Source organism: Talpa occidentalis, unplaced genomic scaffold (assembly GCF_014898055.3).
Source record: "Talpa occidentalis isolate TD23 unplaced genomic scaffold, MPIMG_talOcc4v2.1 talOcc4.9, whole genome shotgun sequence".
Lineage (NCBI taxonomy): Eukaryota > Metazoa > Chordata > Mammalia > Eulipotyphla > Talpidae > Talpa > Talpa occidentalis.
This window is the reverse complement of record NW_023605305.1, coordinates 4951868-4964428: the sequence shown is the minus strand read 5'-3', so window position 1 is coordinate 4964428 and position 12561 is coordinate 4951868. Positions and strand designations below refer to the sequence as shown.

Here is a 12561-nt window from a genome sequence, read left to right as displayed (position 1 = left end):
CAATGAGCTGATGTCTGTGACAGCCCCCTGGAAATTGCTAACTGCTGTACAATGTGAAGATGTCGTTTTTAATGTCATCTAATGTGACAAAGAAACTCAGCTCAGGGGAGGTGATGGCCTCAACTAGTTAGTGGCAGAACCGAACCCATGTCCACTGGGGCCGAGCCAGCACGCGCTCCTGGCTAGATGAGCAGGCCAGAGGCAGGCCGCTCTCAAGGATCTCTCCCCAGCAGACTGGGCATGTCTGTATATTCCAGGTGTTGGCTTGACACTAAACGGAAAGCTAAACTTCCAACGTCCAGGGGCTGGTTTTGGAGAACAGGACTTGTACAAGTTTTACAGGTGGAACTAGACACTACAGTGAGAGCCTGGGTGCCCTTTCAGCCTCCTCTGGCCATTTCCTCTTTCTGGGGCTCCCTGAGCAGGCCGCCTCCCATCCGGTGCTGAAGCAGGAACAGATTGATTGCTCTGGTCTGAGATTGGGCCTTGGAGGAATTATGCTGAGTCAAGGTGACTAGACATCTGGACACGCCCAGGCGGTGCTCCATGGGCATCATTTTATGTGATTCTGTTTAACTATTGAATCAAACAGCCCATTGTTTTTTCTTCTGCAATTAGAGTTACATGCCACACACCCTCCCCATTTCTTTGCTAAGGGGCTTAACAAGCAAAAAATAGTTTCCCAGGATTGTCAGGAAAGTCAGCAAACTGGCCAGGGGGAGCAGGGCCAGGCCCATGCAGGTTGCCCTCCCAGAGATAAGCAGAACCAGGGCTGCTAGAGATGCTTGAGGCTTCAGGCTTCATGCTGACCTTTGATTTTTTTTTAAATCCCCCAATGTTCGGCTGATAATGCTTAGGAGAGTCAGCTCACAGAATAGTGTGAACTTTTGCCTTGCCCTAACCCCCTAATCCCAAATCAAAGCCAGGGCCTGAATCCACAAGGAGAACCCTGTGCAAACCAACTGGGGCAGAGGCCTTTGACTCACATAAGAGGGTGTGGAATGTGCTAGTCGGGGCAGATTTGACATCCCAGCCCTGCCCGCTCTGGCTGCCTGGTTCCTGTCAGGGACCTTGGCTGTTCTGTTCACATGCTCCGTGGAAAGAACAGTTTGAGAGAATTCCAGGTCTGTGCATTCAAAAGCCAGAGTGAGCGTGTGAGGTACTCAGAAAAGCTAAAAAGGGCTGCACAAGGAGTTCCCGAGGGAAAGTGGGAAAAGCTGTCCACTCGACCAAAAGTGGAATAACAAGAAAAGTCAGACCGAAGCAGCACCTCCTGCGGCCGGGTGCTGCCCACTGCAGCCCACTCCATGGACTCTGCAGAGACCTGGCAACTCCAAGCAGCAGTGCCACACGCCCCGGAGGAGGCCGGGTGCGGTTGGCCACCAATTTTGTGAGTTCAGTCTGAAGGGAGAGCCCAGTGGAACCCAGCAAGGCGCAGCCTGATGCACATGCCCCCAGGGCTGACCTAGCTCTCAGGATGGTCGAGTCCCAGGGAGAACACCGCAGCTGGCAGAAGAGGCCTCGAGGTGGCCCTGGCACCTAGCATCTGCCTGCCCCTGCCCACCCCCCTGGCCTTGCGCCTGATATGGTGGGTAAACCGGAGCTGCCCCCTGAGATCTGGGACCCCACTCCACGTGTTGGCTCCCATCCCACCGGCCGACAGGCAAAACTGTGCTGGTGTCGTTCCCTGCCAGGTTTTCCCTTCATCCCTCCTGGTGGCACACACTAGTGATGCTGTGGCCTTGCTTTAAAACCAGACTGCTGAGACCGCACCCCCTTCCGCTCCACAGTAGCATCCTCTGAAAGTACCACCTGTCCTCACCCCATCCTTCTCCTTCCAGGCCCTCACCCCACTCCAGGGCGGCTTTTCTCAGCACCGTATTGCCCATAACCGGCCCATAACCTGCCGGAGCAGACCCACCCTCCTCCCCCAGGGGTGGGGGGGTAGGGAGCACCTTATGGGAAACTTCCTGCTCTCATGGGGTCCCAGAGATCCCGGGGGAGGGGGGAAGGAGTGCCTGCTGTTGCCAGGCAGCCCTCCTCCCCAGCTCCTGGGGAACCCATTCCACTGTCCCCAGAGCTGCGGTTCTTCAGGGCCACCTCCCCAGCAGCACCGTCTTCACTCAGAAGCTTATTAGAAACGCAGAATCTCAGGTGCAGCTCAAACCCCATCAGATCCTGCATTTCAACAGGATCCCCAGGTGAGTCTGCGCACAAAGGTCTCAGCCTCAGATTCTGGGGGTGTCAGGAAACCCATGTGCCTGCAGATGAAGCCACTGCAGCTTTAATAAAGGGGAGGCCTCACCTCCCACGGCCTGACCATATCTCAGTGGGTTCTGAAAGTGGGACAAAGGGGCGGTCTGCTCACCCTCAGCTGCCTGTGCTCCCTGCTCACACTCCTCGCTTCCTCCATCCTCACACGTGGCCTGGCCGGGGCACCGCAGCCCCTCACAGGCGCCTCTCCTGTCACACTGGGTCCCCCGCTGGCTTCCTGACCTCATCTTGCAGAGCTCTGGGGCCCACCCGGTCTCCAACCCCAGCTCTCTCTCCCCGGGGGTCCTCACCTCCTCAGGGCCTTTACGTCAACACTGAGGTTTTCAGCCTGTCCCCCGTGACTCGGACTGGAATATCCACTTGCCTCACTACACATGCGCATGGACATCTCAAGGTGACCAGGGGCAGCTTTGTAACCAGCCACCCAAATTGTTCCGCGAGCGTCGTCTTCAGCAGCGCCATCCGCTTGCTCAGCATGCAGCCCAGGGGCCTGGCTCCCAGGCCCTCCTCTCGGCAGGAGGCCCTGGGCTCACTGCGGTGTCAGCTCAAGGTGGGCACTGCCCTGTTCTGACCACGTCCCTCCACCCACAGCTCCGACCTCCGTCCAAGCTGCTGTGTTCTCTGGAACACGGGGAAACATTCCCTATTTTGTCTCCTTTCTCCCTTCTCCCCCCACTGCTTTTCAAACCACAAATGAGAGCATGTGAAGCCTCAATCCCCTTGCCTGGCTTCCTACTTCACTCAGAAGAGATGTGAGTCAGCCAAGCCCAAGCCTCCGGCCCCTGGCTGCGTTCTGACGCCGGGCTCCATTGCTCCCCTGACTCCAGGCCTCCCTGCAGGTCTGAGAACCTCCTGAGGCATCTGCTGCCTCAAGCTTCGCGTCCCTGCTTGGAAAGGCCTGTGCTGGGGCCGCACCCACCCTCATTGAGGAGTTTCCTCAAATGTCGGCTCAAGTCACCGTTCCCACTATGACACTGGAAAAGGTCCTGGCCTCCATTCCTGTCATTGTTTTTGTATTCAGCTTTATTTTTTTTGTAATACTTACCACTGGACAGCAGGAGTCTGTGACGTGTCTCTGTGTTCTCCTGAGTGGAATCTCTGGCTCGGCGGGCACGGGGCGGAGCATCGGTGCTGAATGGCCCGTCGCTTTTTGCCTGATGCAGCCTCTCTTGCCCTCCTCGTGCCCTCCCACCCAAGGCCCTGCACCGTGGCCCCTGCTCATGCTCTGCTCGCAGCAGGGACTGGTCATACTCACCTGCGGGATGACATTTTCAATAGGCCGGTATACAAAGAGAAGCTTCAGGAGAAAAGGACAGATCTTCCAGCCAAACAGCCGCTGCCACACTCAGGAGGGGAGTCCTCTCAAAGAGAGGGCTCCGCAGGGCATCCCTGGTTGTATAATGACCACGTCCTGAACTGAGAAAGGAGCAGGAGTCACGGCATGGTGACTTTCTAGTGAGGCAGTGTCTTAGCAAGTCAAGAAATCCCTGTGTGAATGCCTGTAAAGGGTGAGGAATAAACGCACGTGGAGAGCCTTCAGATGCACTGTTGTACCTTTATTATTTTTACCTCGTTCACTAAGAGTTCCGTGATGCAAGGTTACCACACAGTTAGATAATGTTTGCATTGCACATCTAAGGCTATACAGCAAAAGAACCAGAATTAGTACAAATACAAGAACTATATTTACATTCTGTATACTCAAGCTCCAAACATCAGATAATATTTACATAATAAAACATGAAAATGAAAATCTGAAATTAATAATGTACATTGTTGCTAATGTGTTCAACTCCTTCACTGGGGAGAGATCAGTTTGCAAAGTCTTAGTTCAGAAAGGCCACTTATGCTTCATGGGTTTTGTTGGTGCACAAGGATGTGGACGGGAGACCTGAAGTCTTAATGGACAAGAGCTTTGGAGTGACGACGTCTAAGGAGGTGCCTCAGACGTGAGGGCTGATGGAGTTTCTCGGGGAACTGGGGCCAGAATGCGCAGCATGAAAAACGAACTGGAAGACATGAACGCAACACACGACAGCCAGGGCTTCGCAGAGACCACCCTCAGCTCCATTTCATCGAGCACGGCCGATCAGCTCGGTCGGCGGTGACTTTTAACAGGAAATTTGTATCAATTCCAATTTCTCCCTTTAAGCGATTAGAGGCTTTCCAAAGATTTTGTGGAACTCAAATACGAATTTCATAAATGGCCTTTTGAACAACAACAGACAGTCTCTCAGTGGAGAGTTCAACTGACTAAGGACGCACACCGGTGCCCACTGAGGACAGCCATGCCTGGCCACACGCCAGGTGCAGGGACAGCCACGGGCGCACAGGTCCAACCCCAAGCCCACCAGCGGACCTTCTGAGAGCAGCAGCAGGATTAGTCTTTTCCTTGTAAGAAGGTTAACAATCACATTTTAAAAAGGGAGGCAGAAGGAAATGAAGACGCAAGTCAAACAAACAAACAAACGAACAAGTGAGTCTGAAACCGTCCAGGAGAACCGAGCGAGCCCAGCACCAGGAACACACAGGTGCCGGTGGGTGCCACCTGCTGGGTCATCCTTTCTTGTACAGTCGTTGTGCAATTAATTACAGCTGTATAGAAATATACATATACCTTACAAAATTAAATATCCCTGTAAATTAGCAAACAAGCAACAGGCAACAAAGTCTTTGCTTTGAAGTATGTGCCAGAAGAAGCCATTTGACTTTTAGATCCCAAAAGACTTTCACAATGACTTAATTTATATTATTTCTTCATCTTAAAAGAGCTGGGGGGGGGGACCCATGGGGAATATGCATGGTTGTGTGAATTCCATGTGGCTGAAGGAAGAATATGTATCAAATAGGAGTGGTTTCTCTTGGGGGGAGAACTCTTCCTTGGCCTTCACCACACTTTAACATTGTGCTGGAATTTGGGTGCCCACCCAGCTGCCCGAAAATAGCCCGTCCCTGTGTCCCGGCTGTGTGCTGGGCTGGCTGACCCCCACAGCCTGCCTGAGAGCTGACTGACTCCCAGCAGACGCAGAGACGAGGGCGTGGCCCGGTGTGGTGTGGGCTGAGGCCATATTCTGCTCCGGTAGGAGAAAGGCTGATGGAGGGGGCAGGCAGTTGGTTTTAATTCGAAATTATTTCTCTTTAATTTGTGTAAGAGTTTTTTTTTTTTTTTTGCTTTATTTATTTATAGTTTATTTAAAGAAGTATTTTAGGAAAAAATAAATTAAAAACCCTCAAGAGATGCTTTTCTTAAAGGTCCAGTTCCTCAGCTTTCCTGCCATTTTAATTTTTGCTAAAGCCCCATAGGTAGTTCCTGCCACAAACCCGCTCAGACTTCCGAGTGGGGTGGGCCTGGGGGGGAAGGGCCTGGCAATCCTGAAACTGTTCCAACTCCCATCTGAGGAAAGAGGGGGTACCTGCCCGCCACAGCAGAGGCTTCTTTGGCGGCCGGGGCCCATGTGGGCCGGGAACCCTGCTTCCTCCCCGGGCCTTCTCACCTGGGTGCGTCACGGGACCGTCCAGTCTAGCCTGTTCTAACATCGATGCCTCCAAAGCAAAGACTTTCCAAGCCAGTTTTGTTTCAGTTAGAAGAAAACACAAAGTCGTTGCAGTGTCTCACTGGACTTCACGCTCCCTCGGCCTCCCCACCCCCACCGCCACAGGCCTCGTTCCTTCCACCAGACTTCACAACAGCAGCAGCAGCAACTGTGATTCAATTTTAAAGATAACCTTCAAATTTCATCTTCATTTCCCTGAAATTAGATTTTATTCCCGTCCAGGAAGCCATCTCTGAGATCCTGGTTTGAGTATACACCAGAAGGGCATATTGTATCCCTCAGACAATGAAGAAACCTCTAACTACATTAAAAATCTCACATACCACTCAGAAAAGAAACAGCATTACAGTTAGTGACCTATGTTTTAAGGAGAGAAAGAACATTTTAAAAATTCACAATAGAGTTTTACTGACCACTTTTCAGATAAGGTCAGCCTGTGGTTTCTCTCAGTGAGCTCTCCATGACTCCTTTCCTCCTCTTTGCAAGGCAATTCTAACGAGCAAAGCTGGGCGATGAGTCCAACAGGAAATCAGAAACAAGGGTCTGGGTCCAGACCACGAGTGTGCCTAGCAACTACTCTGCAGAGAGAGGGCACAGCCCTTGACCTTTGTTGCCTGAGCAGAAGGTCATCCAGTTCCCCATCACCTGAGTCAGCAACCTCCAGGCCGAGGATCTCAGTCACCCACAAAGTGGGACGGAGCAGCTACCTCCTGAGCCTGAGGTAAAAGGATGGCACAACCACCAAGCCACGGAGGGACCTGGAGGCCTCCTTTCTCCAGGTCATTCCTGTAAAGCCCATCGACAGCTGGAGGAAGAGGAGTATCTTCCATGGACACAGGGGTCCCTGGTCTGTCAGAAGAGGAGGCTCTCGACAGCGCGCGTCCTCCTTTCTCCTCCGGCGATATTTCCACACCGGATGGAGATAACCAAGGAGGTGAGGCAGGACGGACACCGCCACCAGCCATGGGGGCCAGGGCTTGGGACTCTTCTCTGCCCCCAGGTGTCCTTTGAGAGGTGGTGGGGGTCAGCCTGAATCCTGGGGTCCAGCAAGCAAAGCCTGTGGGTGTGCTTATTTGAGCACGGAGACAAGCTTCGTCCAACAAGCATCACCGAAAACGACCACTGAGTTCAGAGGGGGCTTCCAAGTTCGCACTTAAAAGCTAAGTCTCTTGGGGCATAGTGAATCACAACCACCACAATCAGCATCCTCGGCATCCACAGCCCTCAAGTTCATCTCGGGAGTGAAACACGCCCTCTGGCGGGACATCCGGGTATGACATTGCACTGATTTCCAGGGGAGGAGAGCAGCTCCCAGGAGCCCTGTGAGGATCTACAGGCCTCCCACTGGCTGACGCCTCCATGGCCACCGCCAAGCCCTAGCGTCCTCAGAAATCCACAGGCAATAAGCCCTCCACTCTCCCTTCTACCAGCCAACAGCAGCCAGTCCCAGTCTACTTACAAGTCCTCGTTTTCTAGGTGGAAAGTACATAACCACATTCTAAATAAGCCTCAATTTCAAAGACTATACCCATCCCCTTTCTACACCCACCATCACTTCTCCCTGCATGAAAAATACAGGGATTAGCCCTGGTGAAAGAGACAGAAGGGATACAGGTATGTTTTTTCCTCTCAAGTTCCAAAAAAGCCAGAAGTCTCTTCCGTTAGTCTCTAAGCCACCCAAGAATAATTAAAGTGACTTTACAAATGGTGAAATGAAAAGAAGTATTATGTTGTCCTGAAAAAGAGACAAAGGTATCCAAACACAGCAGTACAGACACCAGGGGTGGTCATATTGGGGACCTATCATATAAAAGGAAGCCAAAGTACACCAAAAAATAAGTGGAGATTCGCTGGATCCCCTCTGAGCCTTTTTGTTTGCTTGTCCCCCCACTTCTGTTAGGTCACATGCTACTAACAGGATTTTCAGCACAGGAAAAAAGTACAGAGCAATGAAGGTGGGGACAGGAGAGCTAGAAAAGTGCCGGACAAGGAGGGCGCGTAGTGAAGCCACAGGATCACATACAAGAGTAACCGTCAAGAATCACAACGAGAAATGAGAGGTAACACTTTCTTTATCTCTCGGAAGGCGAGTGAGGGCGCTCAGCAGTGGCTTAGTACTTCGGCTGGCTCGGGCATCTGCGGGAGAGCTTTGACCTGGGGGATAGACGGGGGGGCTGGTCAGAAAGCTGGGCCCAGGAGGTCCTCCCTCGGGGCCAGCTCCTCTATGGCTTCTCCTGGAGTGTCCCGGGGACCCTGCCCAAGCAGCTGGAGGCAGTCATCCCCCTTCTGGGGACATGGGAACAAAAGCCCTTCATGGATGAGGGCAAAATGTGGGGAGACAGCTTCCAGTCTTCCCTTCACTCAGCCCACAGATCCCAGCCACGACCCCCCAAGGACAAAGTATCAAAGCAGGAGATTATCCAGTTGCCAGTCAGCATCTCTGCAGCCATTCAGAGCCTCAGATGACACCTCATGAGAAGCCGAGGCCTCATCACCACCCTAAACCCCACTTCCACCCACCCTGCCTCAATTTTAAACCTGTTTGAACAATACTTCTTTCCCTATTTATGTTGCTGTCAGTCCCTAGAGCCAAGGAGAGAGGCAATGCCTGAGCAGCTTCTCACCTTATTGTGCCGGCGAGGAGGGGGTTAAAGGCGTACAACCAGTCGTTCAAGTCTTTGTCGTTGAGAGCCTGCAGGAGGACCCCACGGTGCTTGGTGCACACAGCAAAGGTGTTAGGTGTCTGGAAGAGATTCAGGTAGGCTGCATCACTGCAGAGCCCGAAGGCGGAGGGCACGCAGCACTCCCGGGATCACAGTCAGCACCTCCGGCCCGCAACACACACAGACTCTGGAACCCACAGGGAAGGGCGGGTGTGGCCGCGGCGGCTGGGGGCAGGACTGACCTTCAGCATGGCTTGCTGGTCCTCACTGTATTCCACCTGCGCCGTGGACAGATTGATGATGCCCCGCTCCACAGGGTCTTTGTCACTGTTGTAGATGAAGACGTACGGGCGACGGACCACCACGAAATGCTTAGCCCAGTTGCTGGAAAGCGGCTCCTTGAAGTGCAGGTAGCCTTTCTTCGAGACCACAGAGCTGGAAAGTACAAGAGGGGTCAGTTTCTCACAGAAAGGCAATGCTCGTGAGCTGAGGACTGTGAAAATAGGTCTCACTGTGGCCAAGTCTCCAGACTGAAAAAAACCGGCAAATGAACTATCTGGTATAGACTCTTATCTGTAACCTAGCAGAAAGCATGCAGCACCACCGCCAGGCTCTGCCCGGGACATACAGGAGCTTCACCTGGCCTACAGCCAGGCCCAGTGCTGGCCCCAGGTTCCAGGACTCCAGACAGCACAGGCCACACGAGGAGAGCTGGCCGTGAACCCCTCTTGCCAGTCTGTTTCCAGCCTGAAACACCGCCATGCAAGGGAAAGGCACCAGCATGTCAGCGGTTTGTCATACTGTGAAAAGATCACCACCAAGGTTCGGCTACCATCCACCTCCTCACGGATAAAATGAAGGAAAAGGACAATTTTCTTCTTGTGGTGAGAACTCTTAGGATGCTCTCTTAACTTTCTCATATAAAGGGGAGCAATGTTTATAGAGTCTTTTTAATAGCCTATGATTTGCCTTTATACCCAGTACCCCCAGTCAATATAATACTCACCCTGGTCTAATTTCTTCAATATCTGGAACAAGATTGAGAAATTCATTTTTTCCTGCACGGGCCAAAAAGGGCGTTTCCACAGCAGGGACAATCTGAAACTGTTCATATTCTGCGCAGGGGCTAGAGGCCCGCGAACTGGCTTCTGGGGTCCTTTAAGAGAGAGAGGGAGGAAGACGGGGTGATGAGAGTTTCAGTGAGGTCAGCACACTGTGCACGACCATCATGCTGGGGGTCATTGCCTCCTCCTGAACACGGGGGCCTGGCAAACACTGGCTTCAGAGAGCTCCACAGGGAGCACAAGCTGGTGCCAGAAAGTTAATCCTGAATTCAGGTGTCATCCTTCACAAGTTACACAAGAAAACTGGTCACTGGTGACCAGAGACAGTCTCTCTTCCTATTTCGAAGCCCTCTGAACAGAAGTGTCTGGAATAGGAACTCCAACCCCTCTGTGTGTCTGTTTAGTCCACTTAGGGCAGTGGTGCTCAAATGTAGTCCCTCACCAGTAGCACGAGCTTCACCTGGAAACTTGTTAGCATTTCAAGTTTTCAGGGTCCAAAGCTGTTGAGTCAGAAACTCTGGGTAGGGCTCAGCCATCTATGCTTTAGTGAGCGCCCCTTGAGTGAGCATTTAGGCATGCTGAGGATTGGCTGGAAAGCAAACACACAGGAAGAGCCTGGGTTCCTGAGTGACTGTGTGGAGTAGAGCTCACCCCTGATTGGACAGTCCAGGACCATTATGTGAGAAGTAATTCCTATGCTCTGTGCTCTGAGTTCTCTTTGTAGAGCAGCTTGGCCTAATTGTATTTATGTATTTATTTATGCCACTTCTATACAGCCCATTTCTTTCATACTTTACCTTTCCTCAAACTGGGATGCTTTTCTTATATTGACAACATGTCACATTTTAATTAATGCTATTTTTTCTTAGTAGCACATAAAATAATGTTTGCAGTTGCTGGCATCCTAAATGTAACAAAATTACCTGACTGTCTAGTTTTGAAGTCATACCTGGATGTGTCCGTGCTGGTGCCGTTAGACAAATGCACGGTAACCAGGTGGGCGTGGACAGGTGAGCACAATGAATGGAGACGGGGCAAAGGAATCTGATGGGGCATCGCCAAGCAGCGCTTGTCATGCCTAGTGGAATCCAGGCTAATGTTGTCTTTTTCTTATTTACATATTTTATTGTGTCATCAAAATATTTTTTGGCAAAGTAGTTTCAAAACATTTTTCCCAAGGTGGGGCTTTGATGTTTAAAATGCTTGGCAAGACAGACAGGGGTGGGGACAGAAGGACAAAATGAGAGGAAAGGGAAGAAGAGGAGAAGTCAAAGTTTTGATGCAGTTAGTACAACGTGACATTAAAAAATGCCAGTAACATTTCCCCAGTCTTTGTGACATCCAAAAGAGGTTCTCATAGACTCCCAGATGCAGGGCAGGTGCTGCCTCAGTGGAGAACCACTGAGTTAGAGGAGGGTGCAGCCTGGGAACTTACTTCTGATCCAGAGAGTTGCTCCTAGAGTCTACCAGGGAGGGGCAGGTGGAGGAGGGGGTGAGGGTGGCGCTGCTGAAACTGGACACAGAGGGGTCCCTTCCCAGCGGGGAGATATCAGACAACTGGAAGCAAAGAGAACACGGCACATGAGATTCAGACAAAAAAGCCACCCCTGCAACAGTGGTCTGGACACCAGTAACTCGCTTCATACAACTTCTGTTTCAAGAAAAGAAGCCTTGCACGCATTTTACAGCCTGCGGGTCACATTAGGGATCAAAACAATCACAATTTTGCTTTGTAGATGCCTGTCCCCTCCAGGATTAATAGAACACCCACCCCCGCATTAATAGAACGACAGATACTGTTCTAAGAACATTGCAGGGGTCCTGCCCTCCTAGAGCTTACATTCTAGTGGAGAAGGAAGAGAATAAGCCAGTCAGCAAACACTATACCCGGGTCAGGTAAGCTCTACAGCAAAAAATAAAGCAGGTAAAAAGGTGAAAGAGTGTCAGGAGCTGTCGGCGGTCCACGGGTGGCTAAGGAAGTCTGTCACAGGGAGACAATGTTTGGGCAGAAAAATGAAACAGAAAAAGAAGCCAATCATGGGAATATCTGAAAGAAAGACTATATGCAAAGACCCAGGGCAGGGATGAGCCTGGAATGTTCAAGGAACAGTGAAAAAGGTCAAGAGGCCTGGGACGGGGTGGATGGTGCAGACCTTCTCTCAGTGTTCACCTCGCTCTTGGTTGAAGGCAACAAGCCACCAAGAACCTCAGGACTTCTTGTGCCCGGTCACAGTTACAGAGCACCCCCTATGGAATGTTCCTTTCTGAGAGATTTAGGGAAAAGCAAATTTCCCATCTGTCTCAGTCGCTCTAAGAGACACAGAGGGATGCATTTACCTTCAGTCAGGGTTCTGACTTTGAGAATTCAATAAATGCAAAAGCAGCTGTGTCCTGCAGCCACATACACAGTCACACCCACCTCAGCTGCTGAACGCAGTGGGGACCTGGGGCAGAACCAAGCAGCTCACCTTGCAGTCACTGATGCTGCCGTGCACCTGGTTGAGCTCTCGGTTGAAAGTGTGAGTGAGAAGTTGCAGGCACTAGGGAGGAGAAGGGAAGAGTAAGTTTCAGTGGCTACGTGCAGTCCTACTGGGAGGCAGGTGGGGACACCGAGTCTAAGACCACAGTGGCTCTCGGCTGCTTGAGAAAACACCTAAGCACACGGTGAGCGCAGCCTGGTGGATGCCGGTGGGACAACAAAATGAGCAGACTTTTAAAAAAGCTACCCACGTTTCTCAAGACTACTAGAGTGAATTACTACAGACATGACGGTCAGACATGCTGAACATGTAACAGAACCCCTTGTCTCGAGCCACCTTGGTGCCAAGAGACATGGAGACTTCTGGCTGGATACACTGTCGTTGGATTATTGAAACACACAAAATCCCTTCTCCTAGACCCCACCTCCAGCCAGCTGCCCAGACCCCGTCGCCAGACACCACACTCAATGGCCTTCCACCACTTCATCAGGCAACACAGGCCAATTCTACCCACCAAAGAGTCCCC

The 12561-nt window shown here is 51.6% G+C and overlaps 1 protein-coding gene across 1 annotated transcript in view; it reads right to left on the bottom strand.

The window, feature by feature from the left end:
* Positions 1-7882: 7882 nt before the first annotated feature.
* Positions 7883-12561, bottom strand: part of KIF1B (kinesin family member 1B) — a 128743-nt gene continuing 124064 nt past the window's right edge. The window contains 6 exon segments of the mRNA XM_054691207.1: positions 7883-7982; positions 8453-8571; positions 8734-8926; positions 9498-9647; positions 10991-11112; positions 12024-12095. Coding sequence (XP_054547182.1) covers positions 7940-7982; positions 8453-8571; positions 8734-8926; positions 9498-9647; positions 10991-11112; positions 12024-12095 — 699 coding nt within the window. The 3' untranslated portion in view covers positions 7883-7939.